This window comes from Aethalodelphis obliquidens, unplaced genomic scaffold (assembly GCF_003676395.1).
Source record: "Aethalodelphis obliquidens isolate GAN/ISIS:26980383/991018 unplaced genomic scaffold, ASM367639v1 scaffold24, whole genome shotgun sequence".
NCBI classification, from domain to species: domain Eukaryota; kingdom Metazoa; phylum Chordata; class Mammalia; order Artiodactyla; family Delphinidae; genus Aethalodelphis; species Aethalodelphis obliquidens.
The window spans coordinates 10,203,382-10,222,288 of record NW_020837968.1 but is presented as its reverse complement, the minus strand read 5'-3'; the positions used below and the strand labels follow the sequence as shown (position 1 = coordinate 10,222,288).

Genomic DNA, 18,907 nt, shown 5'->3' with positions numbered 1-18,907 from the left:
AAGCAGCCCAGCATGGAGAGAGACACTCTCCCCATGGGAGAAGGAGAGTAAAGCGAGCATCTGACTTCACCACAGATCCTAGATCTGGTCTGTCCCAGCACCAGGCTGACTCGTAAGGCCCCAGGTAGCGCCATGTGTACTCCCATGAATCCAGGCCCCTGATTTACCCTGCACCTTCTGGCTCCAGTAGCCCCAAGCAGGTTTTGTAGCACTAGGCAATTTCTACAACACCAGGTTTCTAGCAGGCCCCTGCAAACCCAAGGCCCCAGCTCAACCCTGCACCAGGCTCCAGTGGCCCCAGGTGACTCCTCCAGTTCCAGATGTCTTCCCTAGCTCCAGGCTCTCAGCAGTCCAACAGGAAACCAGGCCACTGGTCCACCCATATGCTAGCCAGCTCCAGTGGTCCCAAGCAGATCCCGTTTACTTAAAACCCCAGTTTTAAGTCCAGCTCCAGCACACATACCCAGGCCCTTGGCCTGACCATGTGCAAAACCAGCTCCCAACAACTACGAGCCAGCTCCTGAGGCCCCAGGTCACAGGCTGATTCATGTAGTTCCAGGTCCAGGCTTGCCCTAGCTCCAAGCCAGCCCTCATGCCATCAGGCTCCAGGTCTGCTCTCACAGTACCAGGCTCGTGGAATATCCAAATATTGGATCAACTGCTACAGACCCAGATGATGGGCCCACCCAGTAGTTCATGGCACCTGGTTGGCCCCCTGGAACCAGGATCCATGTCAGCTCACATAGATACAGGTCCCAGGGCCATCACCACAGACTCAAGTGCCACGCCTGCCCCAGTGGATCCAGGCATTAGGCTGGTCCTAGGTAATCAAGAGATGCCTACTTCCTTCAATGAGCAGACACCGTGATCCATAAGGATCATGAATAATCAAGGAAATATGATACCACCAAAGAAAACTAATAAAACTCTAATGACTAACCCTAAATAAATGGAGATCTATGAACTGTCTGACAAAGAGTTCAGGATAATCCTCTTAAGGAAATAGAATGAACTACAAGAAAACAAAGATAGAAAACTAAATGAAATTAGATAAACAGAATAGAAAGCTCAGCAAAGAAACAGAAATCATTAAAACAACAACAACAACAAATGAACAGAATTCCTAAGGTTGAAGAATGTAATGACTCAACTGAAAAAGTCAATAGAGAGATTCAAGAGCAGACTCAACCAAGCAGAAGAATTCGTGAACTAGAAGACAGGTCATTTGAAATCATCTAGTCAGAGGAGCAAAAAAGGAATGAAAGAGAGTGAAGAAAGCTCACATGAATTATGGGATACCATTAAAAGAATCAATTTACACATCACTGGAGTCCTAGAAAGAGAAGAGAGGGAGAAAGGGGCAGAGAGCTTATTAAAAGAAATGATAGCTGAGAACTTCCCAAATCTGGGGAGAGATTAGAACATAGAAGTTTATGAAGGTAATAAGTCACCCCAAGTATTCAATCCAAAATGATCTTCTCTGAGACATTATAAATAAAACTGTCTAAAATCAAAGACAAAGAATTTTAAAAGCAAAAAGAGGAAAAATTTCTCACAAATAAAGGAACTTCCATAGGTCTATCAGTGGATTTCTAAGCAGTAACCTTATAGGTAAAGAGAGAGTTGGATGATATAATCAAAGTGTTGAAAGAAAAATAAAATGCTGACCAAGAATATTTTTGCCAGCACAGTTGTCTTTCTGGAATGAAGGGCACAAAAACTTTCACAAACAAACAAAAACTGGAGTTGATCATCACTAGACCTGCCTTATGAGAAATGATGAAAGGAGTTCTTCAAGTTGAAATGGAAAACTGCTAACTAGTAACATGAAAATATATGAAAATATAAAACATACTGGTATAAGTGAGTATATAGTCAAATTGAGAATACCCTAATACTGTGATATGGTGGTGCATTAATCATTTAACCCTAATATAAAGGTTTAAATATCAAAAGTTTAAAAAATAACTATAGCTACAATAATTTCTTAATGGATACACAATATAAAAAGAGGTAGGGCTTCCCTGGTGGCGCAGTGGTTGAGAGTCCGCCTGCCGGTGCAGGGGACACGGGTTCGTGCCCCGGTCCGGGAAGATCCCACATGCCACGGAGCGGCTGGGCCCGTGAGGCATGGCCACTGAGCCTGTGCGTCCAGAGCCCCGCAACAGGAGAGGCCACAACAGTGACGGGCCCGCATACCGAAAAAAAAAAAAAAAAAAAAAAAAGAGGTAAATTGAGACATCAGAAACAAAATATGGGTGGGTAATAAAAGGGTAGAGGTTTTGTATGTGATTGAAGTTAACTTGTTATTAACTTAAAAGAGACTGTCGTGAGATGTCTTATGTAAGCCTCATGGTAACTACAAAGCAAAAATACACAAGTAGATACACAATAGTTAAGGAGAAGAGAATCAAAGAATACCACTGTAGGAAATCATTATCTCCCAAAGAAAGGCATCAAAAGGGGAAGAAAGGAATAAGGGAACTATAAAACAGCCAGAAAACAGTTAATAAGATAGTATTAGTAAGGCTTTACCTATCAATAATTAACTAAATGGAATAGAGTGGCTGAATGGATTAAAAAACAAGATCCTACTATATGCTGCCTACAAGGGATTCACTTCAACTTTAAGGATACACATCAATACACATAGAGTGAAAGTGAAGGGATGGGAAAAGGTATTCCGTGCAAATGGAAATCTAAAGACAGCAGGAATTGCTATCAGAGAATATCAGACAATACCAGACAAATAATATCAATATCAGACATGGATTTTAAATCAAAAACAGTAACAAGAGACAGGGTCATTATACAATGACAAAGGGTCAATCCATCAACAGAATATAACAATTATGATTAAATATGCACCCAACATAAGAGCACATAAATATATTAAGCAAATACTAACAGATCTGAAGGGAGAAATAGACAGTAGTACAATAATAGTAAAGGACTGCAATAATCCACTTTCAACAATGGATACACCAGCTAGACAGAAAATCAAAAGAAAAATATTGGACATGCACTTCACTTTAAACCAAATAAGCCTAATAGACATATCCAGAACATTCCTCCCAACAGCAGCAGAATATACATTCTTATCGAGTGCACATTCTCCTGGATAGAGCATATGTTAAGTCACAAAACAAGCCTTAGAAGATGTAAGAAGACTGAAATCATACCAAATGTCCTTCCTCTCCAAAATGGTATGAATCTAGAAATCAATAACAGGAGAAAAACTGAAAACTTCACAAGTGTGTGGAAATTAAACAATACACTCCTGAACAACCAATGAGTCAAAGAAGAAATCAAAAGGGAAATCAAATAAAATCTCAAAACTGATGAAAATGAAAATACATCTACCAAATTTATGGGATGCAGCAAAAGCAGTTCTAAAAAGGAAGTTTATAGTGATAAATGCCTACATTAAGAAAAAAGAACTATCATAAATAAACAACCTCCCTTGACACCTTAAACAACTAGAAAAACAAGGACAAACTAAGCCCAAAGTTAGCAGAAGGAAGGAAAAATAAAAGATTAGAGCATAAATAAATAAATAAAAATAAAAGAGATTAAAAAACAGTAGAAAAGATCAACAAAACCTAGAGCTGCTTTTATGCAAAGAGAAACAAAATTGACACACTTTTAGCTAGACTAACTAATAAAAAAAGAAGAAATATCAGAAATGAAAGAGGAGATATTACAAGTAATACCAAAGAAATGTAAAGGATCATAAGAGACTACTATAAACAATTATACACCAACAAATTGGACATCTTAGAAGAAATAGATGAAACATATAACTTAGAAACATATAATTTACCAAGACTGAATCATGAAGAAACAGAAGATTTGAACAGACCAATTACTAGTAAGAAGATTGAAACAGTAATCAAAAACCTTGCAATAAAGAGAAGCTCAGGGCCAGATGATTTTCCTGGTGAATTGTACATTTAGAGAAGAATTAACACCAGTCTTTCTCAAACTCTTCCAAAAATTGAAGAGATGGGAACACTCCCAAGCTCATTTTACGAGACCAGCATTACCTTGATAACCAAAGCCAAATAAGGACACTACAGGAAAAGAAAATTATAGGCCAATACTCCTGATGTATAGATGCAAAATTTTTCAACGAAAGAGTAGAAAACCAAATTCAACAGCACATTAAAAGAATCATACACCATGATCACGTGGGATTGATCCCTGGGATTCAAAGACAGTTCAAAATATATGCAAATCAATAAATGTTACACACCACATTAATAAAATAAAAAATAAAAATCACATGATCATCTCAATAGATGCAAAAAAAATTTGGCAAAATTCAACAAGACAAAAACTATCAACAAATTGGGTATAGAAGATATATTCCTCAACATAATAAAGGCTATATATGACAAATTCAAGACTAACATCATACTCCATGGTGAAAAGTGAAAGTGTTTCCTCTAAGATCAGAATAAGACAAAGATGCACACTGTCACCACTTTTATTCAACATAGTACTGGAAGTCTTAGCCAAAGAAATCAAGCAAGAAAAATAAATAAAAGGCATCTTAGAAAGCAAGAAGTAAAATTGTCTATGTTTGCAGATGACATGCTACTATATGTAGAAAATCCTGAAGATGCCACCAAAAAACCATTAGAACTAGTAAACGAATTCAATAAAGTTGCATGATACAAAATCAGTATATAAAATGCAGTTGCGTTTTTGTACACTAAGAATGTATATGCTCTTTGCTCACTGTAATCTATACCCAGCACCCAGAGTGATATTCACGAAATCTGTATCTGACTGCTCTGCTCAAAATCTTCTCGTGGCTTCCTAAGAAGGTTATCTCAGATTAAAACCCAAAATCCATACAAAGACTTATAAGGCTCATGTGATCAGGTCCCTTATTAATTGTCTGATGTCATCTCTTCTTTCTGCCTCTGCTCCAGCCTCACTGGCCTCCTTGCCATGTCCATTCTGGGGATGTTCCTCCTTTCAAGTCTTTGCTATCCTTGTTTCCTCTCCTGGAATGGTCCTTTGCTTAAAATCCCCACGACTTTTACCCTCACTCCTTCCAAGTCTTTGCCAAAAATATCATCTTGCTGCTGTGGCCTCCACTGTTTCTTGCCTTTCTTTTTTTTTCAGTTTTATTGACATGTACTTGATATACAGTACTTCATGAGTTTAAGGTATACAGCATTAATGGCTTGACTTACAGGTATTGCAAAATGATTATGACAATAAATTAGTTAACACCGCTGACTCTTGCCTTTAAAATTACTGAGCACTCCTGATTCTTCTCTCTCTGTTCTTTGTTTTCTGTGGCACTTTTCATATTTTATAGCAGGAACAGCCTTAAACCCTGGTCAACATTCAATTTAAAGCCATTTTTTTTTATTGGCGTATAATGGTTTTACAATGTTGTGTTGGTTTCTGCTGTACATTGAAGTGAATCAGCTATATGTATACATATATCCCCTCCCTCTCGGACCTCCCTCCCACCCCACCCCTATCCCACCCATCCCCTATCCCACCCATGTAGGTTGTCACAGAGCACCGAGCTGAGCTTCCTGTGCCTTATAGTGGTTCCTACTAGCTATCTATTTTACACCTGGTGGTGTATATATGTCAGTCCTAATCTCCAATTCATTCCACCCTCCCCTTCCCCCCCACGTCCACATGTCTGTTCTCTACGTCTGCATCTCTATTCCTGCCCTGGAAGTAGGTTCATCTGTACCATTTTTCTAGATTCCACATATATGCATTAATATAGGATATTTGTTTTTCTCTTTCTGGCTTACTTCACTCTGTATCTCCGAAAATGCAACAACTTGCTCACCCATAAGTAGTCTGGGGTAAACCCTAACTATGAATGGAGGACTTGACAAGATTTGGTATTTTCTACTTCAATCCTGGGTCACCAGTCCTACCGGCGCTCTCTAGCAACATGGCCCTTCTAAGCATGCTCACTTCCTCATCCTGGTCTCCCCCAGTCCTGACTGTCATATACATGGATGCTTCCCAATCTATGGAGGAGCTTATTTTTTCAGAGTAGAATCCCGGCACAGACAGTAATCCTGGAACTAATACAGGAAGATACTCCCATTCTGGGTGAGTTTAGGAGTAGATATTCTGCGTGAGTTTAGGAGTTCCTTGATTAAGGTCACCTTCAAAGCATGGAGGCTGTAGTGTAAAAGAGAATGGGGCATTCTATGATAAGGAGATACTTGGTATGGTGATACTATGGTGATGCTTTCTGACCCCACCAGCTCAAGATAACTAAGGACACCCAGATACGCAAGTCTGCCCCACATACGGGTAAGGCTCAGGCCACCTTTGAACGCTACGACTTCTTCACCACCTGCAAATTAGGTAGCCAGATCCCTGCCTCCACAAGCTAGAATGCAAGAAAGCAAGAAAACTGCCCACCACAAAGAGTTCACTGGCAAAAGAGCATTGTAGCATCCAGTCAGGTTTGCAGCTGACCAAGACACTCTGGTATGGCTGGGAGAGATTCTCATGTAAAATATTCCAAAGTCACGTGGAATCAGCCCCATGGAATACAATTTCTTGCTGGGGCATGTCCTTTCAGAGAAGATTGTTGTATTCTCATATTCAAATACTACAGCTTTTCCCTAGTTGCACTGACTTACCCATCTGGGATTCCCCCTTTCCCCTAGGCTCTGTGTCCTCCTTGGTTTTGCTCCTGAAACTGGCTTTTGAGTCAAATCCCCAGCTTCCCTTTCTCAGGAATGCAAGGAATTCAGACAAGTGGGAGGGACGAGAGGCTATGGTCACCAAGTTCCTGAGAATCAGAAGGAGAAGATGACGAAAACAGGGAAATGACAGATATAACATGTTAGCATATTAACACATTATAGTTTTGGCCAAGATTGGACCTGCTAGTAGGACATGTTTTGTGCCTGAAGTTATCCCACAGTAAATAATAGTTTGCTCTCTTTGTAGCATCTGAGGCCACTGTTCTCATGATTTTTAACTTTATAAGTTTCATAGAATGTTTCTCCAAATGAAAGTACCCCAGTTCTGTCTAATTTGTGCACACAGGGTGTAGCTGTTCCTGCCATCTCTCAGAAGTCCCTGGCAAGCCCAAAGTTTTAACACCAACTTCAAAGTGTCCTTATAACTTATCTTCTGACCCCATTGCCTGAGGGTGCCCCCCCCGTAACTTGATACCATCAAGTACTTGTAGGATAAAGTTGTGAAGCAAACAAACCTTAATCAAAGCATTGCAAGTCTCTTCTTGATAATCACCTTTTGTTCTAGAGTAACTATATTTAGTGTAAAAAATGTTTTTGCCTTTCTTCTGATGGCCTACATGTTTAACCAATTGATTATACTTTGCATGAAAATCAAAGTGTTCTCTTTCCAGTTTACTTTTGCTGTCAGTGCAATGCAGTATCTATTTCCCTGAATTAGGCTGCATTTCATTCATCTTTTAAACATGAAATTGTAATGGTTCAAGGTTAATGATCTTTAAAGAAGATGTGTTGCTTACATTGTAACTACCTTATTTCAAAAGTATTCCAGAAAATAATGATTATTTCTAGTAGTATAAAAATGTGACTGATGTTTAAATCTTGGTAAAGTTGACTGAACTTTGCTTAGATTCATTCAACAAACTAATTATTGTGTACCTTTATAAAAGAAGTGTTTGGGGTATTTTAGAATTAAATTAGTAAATTACAGATTAGTTTCTTTTAACCCAAGGGAATATGGTATCCATTAGAGAGGCAGATAGGTATAAAGTACCAGGGAAGTTCAGGGGAGGGAGAGATTATGCTGGCTAGGGTACTAACCCACTCTCTTGATCAACTATACCTAGCTCAGCTACATCTAGATCATCTCATTCATTAATTCTTTCTTCATTTATTCAAACATATATTCGAACCTACAATGCGCCAGACATTGTGCTAGGTATTGAGGATGCGAAATGAATATAGCACCATTCCTTCCTTTACAGTGTCCAGTCTGATGGATCAGATAGTCATGGAAACAAATCATTATGACACAGGGTTGTAAGCGCTATGCCAAAGCATGTGCGAAACCCTGGGAGACAAAGGAGAGGATGATAGCTCCACCTTGTGCCAGGGGTCACGGCCCAGTGCGTTTGGGAAATCTTAAGAAAGAAATTGTCATTTGCACTGAGCCTGGACAACTTGAAGGTCAAATAATACATAGTTGGTCAGGTGGACAGGAGAAGAAAAAAATTCAACAAAAGGAATTACAAGAGCAAAGTCACTCTTATAAGCTATCTATTTGCATTTCAAAAGCCAGACCTGTTGTCTTCAAATATGTCTTTAAAATAATTTAAATGTCTCATTTATTTTTGAACAGAGCCCTTGAACTAACTCTAAACTCAGAAAATGATTTACCTGGTCGCAGACAATCAAGAAAACAGTCAAATTTGTTCAAAGAAAAAGTTTGACTGACACTTCTCTATTTACGACTGACCATAGTATGTTTAAAGGATAAAACAGCCTATATTTTATTGCTATTGATTTGTATGTCTATTGATTCTTATTTGAAACTTTAACAGTTCTAAGAAGTAGGAAAGTAGAGAATAAGTGAGATCTCCTGAATCAAAATTATGACGGTAAATACATTCTTGTTTCCTCCACCCCCTAGATTTAGTGGCCTTTACGCCCCACCAGTTTCTACTCAGTGCTTGCACATGTGTGGGATGTACAAACAGTTCCGTGGTCATACTGTACACGGCACAGCTGCCACCAGACCATGTGGATCCCCCAATTCTGACCGTCCTGGATTCTAGAACTATATCCGTACAGTAAGTAGAAATGTTGTCACTGTCACACACTGGTTCATGCAAGAATCCCTGTGAGTTCAATCAAGGGAAGGGTTTGTGACATAAAATTAATTTTATTGTGATTAAATGCATAGAGGTGATTAGTTCAGTGGTTCTGGGAACCTTTGATTATCACTTGCCAACTTAATTTCCATTTTGTCTTTATGCAATCAGGCTGAGCTACACATGTATGCAGATTCTGTGCAAACTTCAATAAGGGAAAAACTGACCACTTACTTACCTTGGGCTTTTTATATGTGAGGCATTATTTGCAATGTTTTGGAATTAGAGAGCACAATTATATTTCTTCTTCTTTTTTTTTTTTTTTTTTTTGTGGTACGCGGGCCTCTCACTGCTGTGGTCTCTCCCATTGCGGAGCACAGGCTCCAGACGTGCAGGCTCAGCGGCCATGGCTCACGGGTCCAGCCGCTCCACGGCATGTGGGATCTTCCCGGACCGGGGCACGAACCCGTGTCCCCTGCATCGGCAGGTGGACTCTCAACCACTGCGCCACCAGGGAAGCCCATATTTCTTCTTTTTGATTACAAACTAAGACTATCTTGTTCCCCAGCATTTGAAGTCGGAAAGAAGCTTTCGCATATTGGCACGTTCAGATTATTTTTGATATTACTGATCCATTTGCTAATACGTGAGGTACAAGGTATATTGCAGTACTGAATTAAAACTCAATAGACCTCTCTTCCCACTAGCTAATACTTGTTTACTTTCATCGCTCTTGGTCTCTGTTTTCTCATCGGTAAAAGAGTTTGAACTGAAGAAATTATGATATTCATTTAAGCTGAAAAACACTGATTTATATCCCATTGTTCCAGGTCTATACTCTTCCATTGGCTTTCACAGCGTCCCAAGCTGAGCCCACTTTATTTACCTTAAAAGATTTCCCACTGTGATAATTATTTCTCAATTTACCAATTTCTGTCTGTTCCATGACTTGTCCTACTCATTCCCACTGACACTTTGTAACCCTCATCTGGAGTATTTTTCCTTCTGCCTACCAATTCCCATCCATCTATCAAGTATACAATCGTATGTATCCAGGCAGTGTGTCACCTTATTCAAGAAGTCTTATCTGAGTACTTCAGCCTTTCCAATCTCAGCTTTTCTTCTATAGTTGCATGTTACCTCTATGTTAGATTGCTGCATTTCTCAAGACAATTATGGCTTGAAAATTATGCAATTATCTCTCCCTCTCATTTCTCAGAAGTTCTCAGTACTTTTCCCAATTTTTGTTCTATGGCTTAAGCTCAAAATCAAGTGCTCACTCATACATTTTTGTATTATTAGCTAATTAAAAATATACATAACTAGAGAGCAGGTACTATGTCATATTTTTATACCATTCAGAATAGACATTTAATGACTACTTGGGTTTTTTAAGTGAATCACTTTTGAGCTCTCAGTGTGTTTCTTTACAGTGGCATAAATCCAAGTTCATATGTGTCCTTTAAAAATCCCGCACATTTCAGATTGGACTTGAAGGTATGATGATAATAATGCTATATTTTTTCATTCCCAGGTGGAAACAACCAAGAAAAGTAAACGGAATTCTAGAGCGCTATGTACTATATATTTCAAATCACACGCATGATTTTACAATTTGGGATGTCATCTATAATAGTACAGAACTTTTTCAGGATCATGTGCTGCAGTACCTTTTCCCTGGTAATAAATACTTCGTCAAGCTGGGAGTAAGTTCACTTTACTTTTATCAGTTTCTCTGTCCCCATCATTCCCCTTGCTGCTTCCCTTTCTTTTGTCTCATCTTCTCTCCATGCCTCACTTAAAAAAAAACAAAACAAAATTCTCTTGCATTGCTATTTACACTGAAATCTCACTTCAGATACAAAGTGAAAAGTCTGCTGATCTGATACCTACATATTTATTTTATATTATGCCAAACAATAGAATAACCATCTGAATAAGTAGGTTTTTCCAAATCTAATTTGGGATTATCAGAAATTATTTCTTTTTTATTGTTTGTAGAATGTCATAATTGTTGAGGGCTTTTTAGAAAATGCTTGGATTAATAAAGTTATTTCCCCATGGGGCTTGTATTCATTTGAAAAGCAATGTGCAGTATGAAAACATAGGTCTTATATTTTTAAATGAAGGTTTAAATGACCCCCAAATATTCTTGATTATTATTATATCCTGGTTTACATTACACTTCTGTCTCAAAAGAACAGTCACTTAATAAAACCCTAGAATCAACACGGTTTAGACAGGCGATAGCATTTTTTAATGCAAAATAGCACGTTTACACAAAGGTCTTTTAAAAGACCTTGATATTACTGTGGAATTTATACTCAGTAGATCCTTTTGTTTTTTGATGAAATATAATCTTTTTTAAGTTTAATAGCACATCTGAAAATAACTGAATATAAACATGAGATTGTCCCTATTTGTTTTAAACACACTCTTCATTTTATAGTAATACCTATATAAGGATATTTGCTTTGATAAATGCCATAGAAAATATTCTGCTCTTGATTATGAATAAATTTACATTTATGTAGACACTGTGTATGCATTCATTTCACTTAACATGCTCTTGAATGCTCTAAATATTATACCACAAGAAAATAAACTACATTCAACTGTTGCTGTCTGACCTGACACCATCAAACAAGGGCAATCAGACAATGTTAAAAATCCTGTTCAGAACTGGCTTCATGTGCCTAGGTGTTCAGCACGCAGATGGGTTTCTGAATTACTTACCTTTATTACCCAAGATATAAGAAGTGTATGAACTTGCTTTTCAAAAGCTAATACAGAAATCCACACTATTTTCAAAACAGTGGTGATATCAAAATAAGAAAAGTCCCTATGGTTTAGAAGCAACTAAAATTAAACAGAAATTGTGTTGCTCTTGGTTTTGATTAGAAGGAAGCAGAGGATAGGAGACAAATTTCTACTTCCAAGGCGATTTTTAGGCTATTCTGCGCAGTCAATGAAAAGCCACCTGAATCTTCTATGTTTTATAAACCTGTAATACCTTGAAAAATAAATACCACTAGATTGGGAGTCTGCTCTCTTGAGTTTTAATTCAGATTTTGCCACTAACTGAATGACCTAAGACACATTCACTTAACTGCACTGAGTCTTAGGTTCTTCAAGCCTAAAAGTAAGACTTTGAATTAAATGATTTTTAATGTCTCTTTGAGCCCTAAAATTCTATGATGCTAAAAAGGTGACCCCAAATAATATTTTGTGAAGTCGAAGGAGACCTGTCAGCCACTGAATGATGTTGGTGCAAGATGTCATAAAGACGTGGAAGTCTTTGTCCCAACTCTTGTTAGGGAAGTAAATTTGCTCATATTATTTTTGATTTCACTGTATTTGTTAGGGCAGAAAATACACTGATACATCTTCAGGAAGTATTCAACTAAAAGGTTTTTTACTTTAACTCTGTTAACCCATAAATTTAATGAACCAGAACGTTTTAGGTTCATCTTGGTTAATTGAGGAACTCGTGTATATTTACAGTTTCAACATAATAACTGGCTTTCAAGGTCATGAGATTAATAGGTGGAGATCAGGTTCTCAGCCACGTGGAGTTGCCTCTTAGCATGCTAAGTGCTAAGGAACAAAACATACAGATAACAAAGCATTTAGGCAGGCATTAGAGAAAAATACATGGGCATTCCATGTGATTTACTCCAGACTGGAGCAGGTATGTTACTTCATGTGGTTTCGTGTAATTTCCCCTGTTGCCTGCATTAGAAACTCCTAAAGGGTAGAGACTGCATATATCGGCGGAGTTAAACAAGGTGTCCGGAAACTGGAAGCTCGCAAACCGTTCTTGAAAGAACGAATGAATGAGTGAACACTGAGTACATTTATTTCATAAAGAATCTGAGACTTCCGATGTGAATCAAATAACTTGCTGTAAAATGTCAGAGTTAGGGACTGTGTGGTTCAAAATACGAGCTCTTTGTCCTAGAAGAAACAGTATAATATTTTGTTCCACTCAACAAATGGTATTGCAAAGTGTGGTAGCTCCTGGTTAAGATAATAAGCCAGCAATTAAATAAGGAAGCTTGTAAGACAGGTATCGAGATATGTATGGTTTGATAATATTCATATTACTTTGATAGGTTGATAAATTCATATTAAAAATATTCACATTTGCCTCTTGATGAATGTTAAGTATATTTCCTGGAAAGGTTCTTGGAACTGATGAGCTTTAAATTTTCTAAAGATCATTTCTAGATAACATGGCCTTGTTCTTTTTCTTCATACTTTAAAAACATGCTGCATTCTTAACATCATCAGACGCTACTTATCTGAAAACAACCTCTTAGAAAAGAGAATGCTAGTTTTAGATGTTCTTAATAGTCATGATTTCAAAAATAATTGATACGCTTTTATTAGTTATGCATTTTACTGTACCAAAATTGAATCTCTTATTTGGACCGGTTACTCATCACTTCAGGGTGGTAGTATGACTCCTCAGTTTAAAACAGTATATTTGTAATTGATAAAAGCTATACCCAGAAGCAACTTTAAGAACATTTATTACCTTATTGAAGGAACTAAGATACTCACCCCACTCACCTAGCGCCTCTAAATGCATACAAAAAGAACGTGGGAAAAAAAGAACAAAATAAAATATCTTGCAGGTAATTCTGTTGTTTCAGCAACTCCTTTTTAAATTCGGGTTCATTTACAAGGAAAATTCTCTCATAAACTCCTTGGACCCTTAAAAGGCTTTTTATCAAGTTGCTAGTTTATGGGTCTTCCATGACACACCCCAACAAACAGTCCTTCCAAACCAGAGGATGTCTTTATTTATTCCAGAATTCCCCATCCCATAAAATTCTCAAAACGAAGTAAATTTTAATTCACGCTCTGTTTTAAAAAATACATAGTGAAATGTCACATAGTACATACAGTATTTCTCTGGGAGAGATGGCGGGGGGAATTCTTAGGCCACAAATAAGAAAAACAATAGTGACAAAGAGACTATCAGAATTACATCCCAGTGTGGTTTGAGTTTCAGCATAACATGCTGCAACATTTTTCCCCTCCTAAGGAAAAAAAAGTCTATGAAATGCCAGTGGATGGATTTATCTGTCTCTAAGGACTGGAAAGTATGCTCCTTTGAGCATTTTCCTTCGATAATTCAGCTGTCTCACACAGCCTCTTTTCCCGCAACGTTTTCTGGTGGACTTTTAGCACGTTGGAAATTTTTTTTTTTTTAATTCTTCTGTTTTAACGTTCAGGTAGTTATTTCTTGGGCTAATAGCAACATGTCCTAGGGCTTCGAATCAGGAGCTCAATTGATTTCTCCTTATTTGCCAAGATTCTGTTCTCTTACAGAGATATGCACATGCCACAGCTGAGCATTAGAGGAAACCCGCAGAGGTTAATTAGGTCCCCAATCTTAATGCAGTTTCATGCCCAGGCCACAGTTTAGCCCATCTGAAACTTGCTTACGCTGAGAAATTATCCTGAAGACATGGGTTACTGTTGTCTTCTTACAATAAGAGGTAAAATTGATCTCCAAGTCTACGGACCATTTATTGTTACTTAGAGGGAAGAATTTGAAGCTCTTTTGCAGCAACTTTACAAGTAGTATACTTCAGTATAAGAAAATACCTTTAAAATCAGTCAGCTTTCTTCTATCTTTAGGAAAAAGAATACTAGCTGCTCTAAGTATCAAAAGGTCACTCCTTCAGTATCAAACTGGAAAGCTTGGTACAGGCCCGAAAAAATAGAGAGGGCTTTCGGTGTTTTACTATTAGTCATATCTACCTTCCATGAACATGAACTGAATAACTGCCTGCCTTTTACATTGTCCTAGGATTTCGCTTCATTTGCTTAATGCTCGTGGTAAAGTTTAGTGCTTTTTGAAAGATCTTTACATCTTATTGTGTAAATTACAGTTGTAACTTAAAGAGGTACTGAGCAAAGCTTTAGCGTCGAGCGTCGTTTTCAAATAGCTGCGTTATATAAAGACAGAATTGCTGATATTTACTAGCAGACACAGGCTGGAAAAACTGTGTGCATGTCTCAATTTCCTGGAGAAGTGCTTATCTCATAAGTTAGGTAGGGGTGATATTTTCCTCACATGCTGAAACATTTATTTGGAATTGTTGGTAGTTTATGATGGAAATGTACACAGAAGTTTCTGAATATCCCTAATAGCCATGAATCCATTTCTGGAACCCTCCCTCCTTTGGGAATTTGGGGGTTCTGTGAGCATTTTAAGTTTGTTGGCCACGTATTGAAGCTCAGTTCCCCCGGCACGTAAGTAAATGACTTGACCCTTAAAGCCAATAAACGTTCACTCAACAACTGCTTTGTTGGCAATTTATGAGAAATATTGTTTTATTCCATTTCACCTTGTGTTCTACTTTAAACGTATTGCTCACGCTCCAGTAAGTAGAAAGCGATTATATTTTCTGTGCTCTTTTTTTTTTTCTAGAAATCACTTGTTTTGTCCTGAAGTAGTCTTCAATCTCTAGTACTTTTCTCCTATGGTGTACACAGTTGTGTGTGTGTGTGTGTGTGTGTGTGTGTGTGTGTGTGTGTGTGTTTAATTCATTCGAAGAACCTTTGTGTGAGGATAATTTCATCGTGGCTATTCACACAGTCAATATATGCCCCATCTCTAGGCTCTAACTTAGGATGTATTCATAATCCATATATTCTTTCATTCTGGGTTATTGCTTGATTGTTGGAGATGGATGTCTCGTGTCCTAAAAAGCAAACAAATGAAATATCAAACCTCAGCAATGAAACAAATTTATTTGGGGGGTGGGAGGTTAAAAAAGCATTATTTTAAAGGATCTGGAACTCTTTATGGTGAACTCTCTTTCTTCAACGCTCATCTAAACTTTGGGGCCCCAAAGTGAAATGGGCTCTTTTTGTCTCTCTGTCCAGGCTTGCACCGGGGGTGGATGCACGGTGAGTGAGGCCAGCCAGGCCCTGACTGAGGAGAGGGCCCCCGAAGGCGTGCCAGCCCCCAAAGTGCACCCGGATTCACCTCACTCCTTTAACATCTCCTGGACTGAGCCTGAATATCCAAATGGTAAGTGAACTCTTTTAGCCTCAAGTTAAAAAGATGATTAGCAAAGGTAAATTAATATTCTAAATGGCAGCTTATATGTGGTGCTTAATTTTTAATGATCATTTTAGCACATAAAATACCTGAGATAGTATCATTGTCTGTAGTTTAGGAGATTGTGGTTTTTAGGTTAACATACAATTTTGGTGGCTCAAAAGTGCTCCCTTTTGATAGTTCTTATGTACTGCATCTTATGGTTTAATATGTTCTGGGAGAGGTGAAGAGAACAAACCGGGATTCCCAAAGAATGGCCTTGTGAGAGTGACATTATATTTTCAATGACTTTTTGTTTTTGACTGTTATTCATTCTTTCTTAGAGAAGTAGGGAGATAGAAAGTTCGTACACATACTGTATTTCAAACTGCTTTTGCTTTAATAAGTTTATCTTAAAAGAGACCATTTGGAACTCTGTATTTTTAATATGTTATTTATAAATAGTTCAGCATGCATACATTAAATATATATTCATTTATTCTTGTTTAACTTGAAATGGATTGTATATATTTCTAAGTGATATGTGTATATATCACATATATATGTGTATATATACACATATATATATGTCTTTGAACAGTTTAGAGAGTTAGGTTAGCCAGTTAAAGTTTGCTAAAATAAAATCTTACAAAGAATTTGTAGTAACTTGGGACAGAAATTGCTTTATTCATTTACTGGAAATACCTTTAAGTTCCGTATAACATAGTGTCATTTTTCCACACTGGTCAAGCTTACATCACATCAAATTTTGTTCCCCTTTAAGACAAATATCAAGAAGACTTTTAATATCATAGAAACTGTTTTAGGAAACTCATTACTGAAAACTGAAATGGCCTCTTTTAGCATAGCCAGAAAGAATGAAAGAAGAAGAATTACGATTTTATTAGTTTGTCTTATGTTTACTGTGATATTAATTACTCCAGTCATCTCATTTTAATTAAACTTTTGGCAAATGCATGAGATATATTTGAGGTAAGGGAGAGTGATCTAGTAATTACAGTGAGTGATTATCTCTGCTATTGAAGTTATCCCTGAACTATTACAAATTTCCTAGTAAAAAATAAATGGATAGCTATTTGATACTTAAACAGTCAACAATCTTGTCATACTTTGTGCTCCACAAAGGAACCTAGTCTGTAGGTGGCAATGAAAATGCGAATGATTTATTTCAGTTGGATTGCTCTTAACTGCTGTCACATGATTTGTTTAGTAGACATTTCCCTTCATCCTAATCAGTAGTTGTAACTATAACTGCCCCCAGAATCCTAGGTGGACTAAAGAAATACTTTCGACATTTCAAAGAATCTTTGTGTATTATGTGTTATATATTTACAAGCAGCTTTAAAATATATTCATTGAACCATAAGAATTTGGGAGATTTAGAAGATTGGTGTTAACACGTTCATTTATTCTAAAGTCTTGTGTTGAATCACATCAGAGTTTTCAGAATTTTTACTGTGGGGCAATGGTTAGACATTTTTTAAGTAATAGTTTCATTAAAAAAAAAAAAAAACAAACTTTCTTCTCTTCATTACTTCTCTCTCCACTTTCCTCAGATATTCCAGTGCTCAGTTTCTATCCTCCGTTGCCTAGAGGAGGAGCTGATCGTTGGATGTTTATCTTGTCACTTCATCTGTTTCCAAAGCTCCCATACTTCCCTCTAAAAACCCAAAGAATAAAGTCCAGATTCTTTAGTCAGGCATTCACATCAGCCCCAACTTGTGACTCGATCTGCATTGACATAGCCTTGTAACACACTTTCCTTTTTAGCCTCCTGAAATACTTATGGCTTGGTGCAGGGTTGAAAAACATGGGTATGGAGTCAAATAGGCCTAGAGTCAAATCTTATCTCTGATGAGCAGTAACTGTGTTACTCTGGAAAATTTACTAAATGCCATGAACCCCAGTTTCCTTGGATTATAAAATTGGGGTTAACGATCCCTACCATCTCTCCAAATCTAACTCATTCCTCAGGACTAAACGTTAAGCCTCTTATTTTATGAAATCATTTCACTCTTTCTTGAGTGTAAGTCAAGCTTCCTCTCTTCTCTTGACCATATATCCTCTTCCTATGCCATCATCATGACACGTACTTCATTCATCCTTGGCCCAAATTTATTTGGGTGCATGTCAAACATGCCCACCAGATGATAAGGACCACAAATCATTTATTTCTCTTTTCCTTCATGGAGCCTAACTCAGTGGAGTAGTTTCTGCTGATACCTAATAATACTTAATTTATTTAGTTGTGTCTTGTGAAAATTTCATTCAATCATTAGTGTATATATTGTAGAGTCCTGACTCCTTAATGATACCAACAGAGAGGATAGAGGTAGTTACAGGCCAGATCCTGGGATATGTTTGTTTGACATGTATTTGTTTCTGAAGTATATTTGTTCAGCTGTGTGGGGTCTGGGACTAGGTGGGTTTTTTTTTGGAGTTTGGATTTTGCATTTGACTTAAGAATTTTTAATTTTCTCTTCTTGAGTATGCCTAGTTTGAATTTAATGGAACTAGGCCCATATTACAGTACAGCTGCACTGTGGTTGCTTTCTAATTTCTGAATATGCTGCGGAAGAGTAACACAATTGGAAAATAAGATAGGTTTCAGCCTTATATTACTACAGATACCCTTTCAACTGATTTTAAATTGTGTTTCTCAAACATATCTGATTATTAGAACCATCTTGGGAGCACTGATTAAAGGAGTAGATTCTAGTGCTCCAACCAAAGACCTGAATAATATCCCATTGACTTGGTTACCATCAAAAGAAGCAACCTGAGGATGTGGGAATGTCTTCCCTCTGGGTCTTTATTAAGATGTAGCAGGTCCAGAGGTATTTACACATTTAGACTGTCGTATTCTGTAAGGGGTACTGATTGTCTGGTTTTGTACACTCTAGGCTCCAAAATCTTGACTCTTAGTCAGCTATATACATAAAGGATTATTTCATTAGGACCTTATAAACATGAAAAAAAAATGTTGAGAAACAGTAAACCCACTT

At 37.5% G+C, this 18,907-nt stretch overlaps 1 protein-coding gene across 1 annotated transcript in view; it reads left to right on the top strand.

The window, feature by feature from the left end:
- The window catches only part of USH2A (usherin), a 774,017-nt gene that overhangs the window by 380,139 nt on the left and 374,971 nt on the right, over positions 1-18,907 (top strand). Inside the window, exons 32-34 of the mRNA XM_027122185.1 lie at positions 8,638-8,797; positions 10,353-10,524; positions 15,725-15,872. Coding sequence (XP_026977986.1) covers positions 8,638-8,797; positions 10,353-10,524; positions 15,725-15,872 — 480 coding nt within the window. The remainder of the gene's footprint in view (positions 1-8,637; positions 8,798-10,352; positions 10,525-15,724; positions 15,873-18,907) is intronic.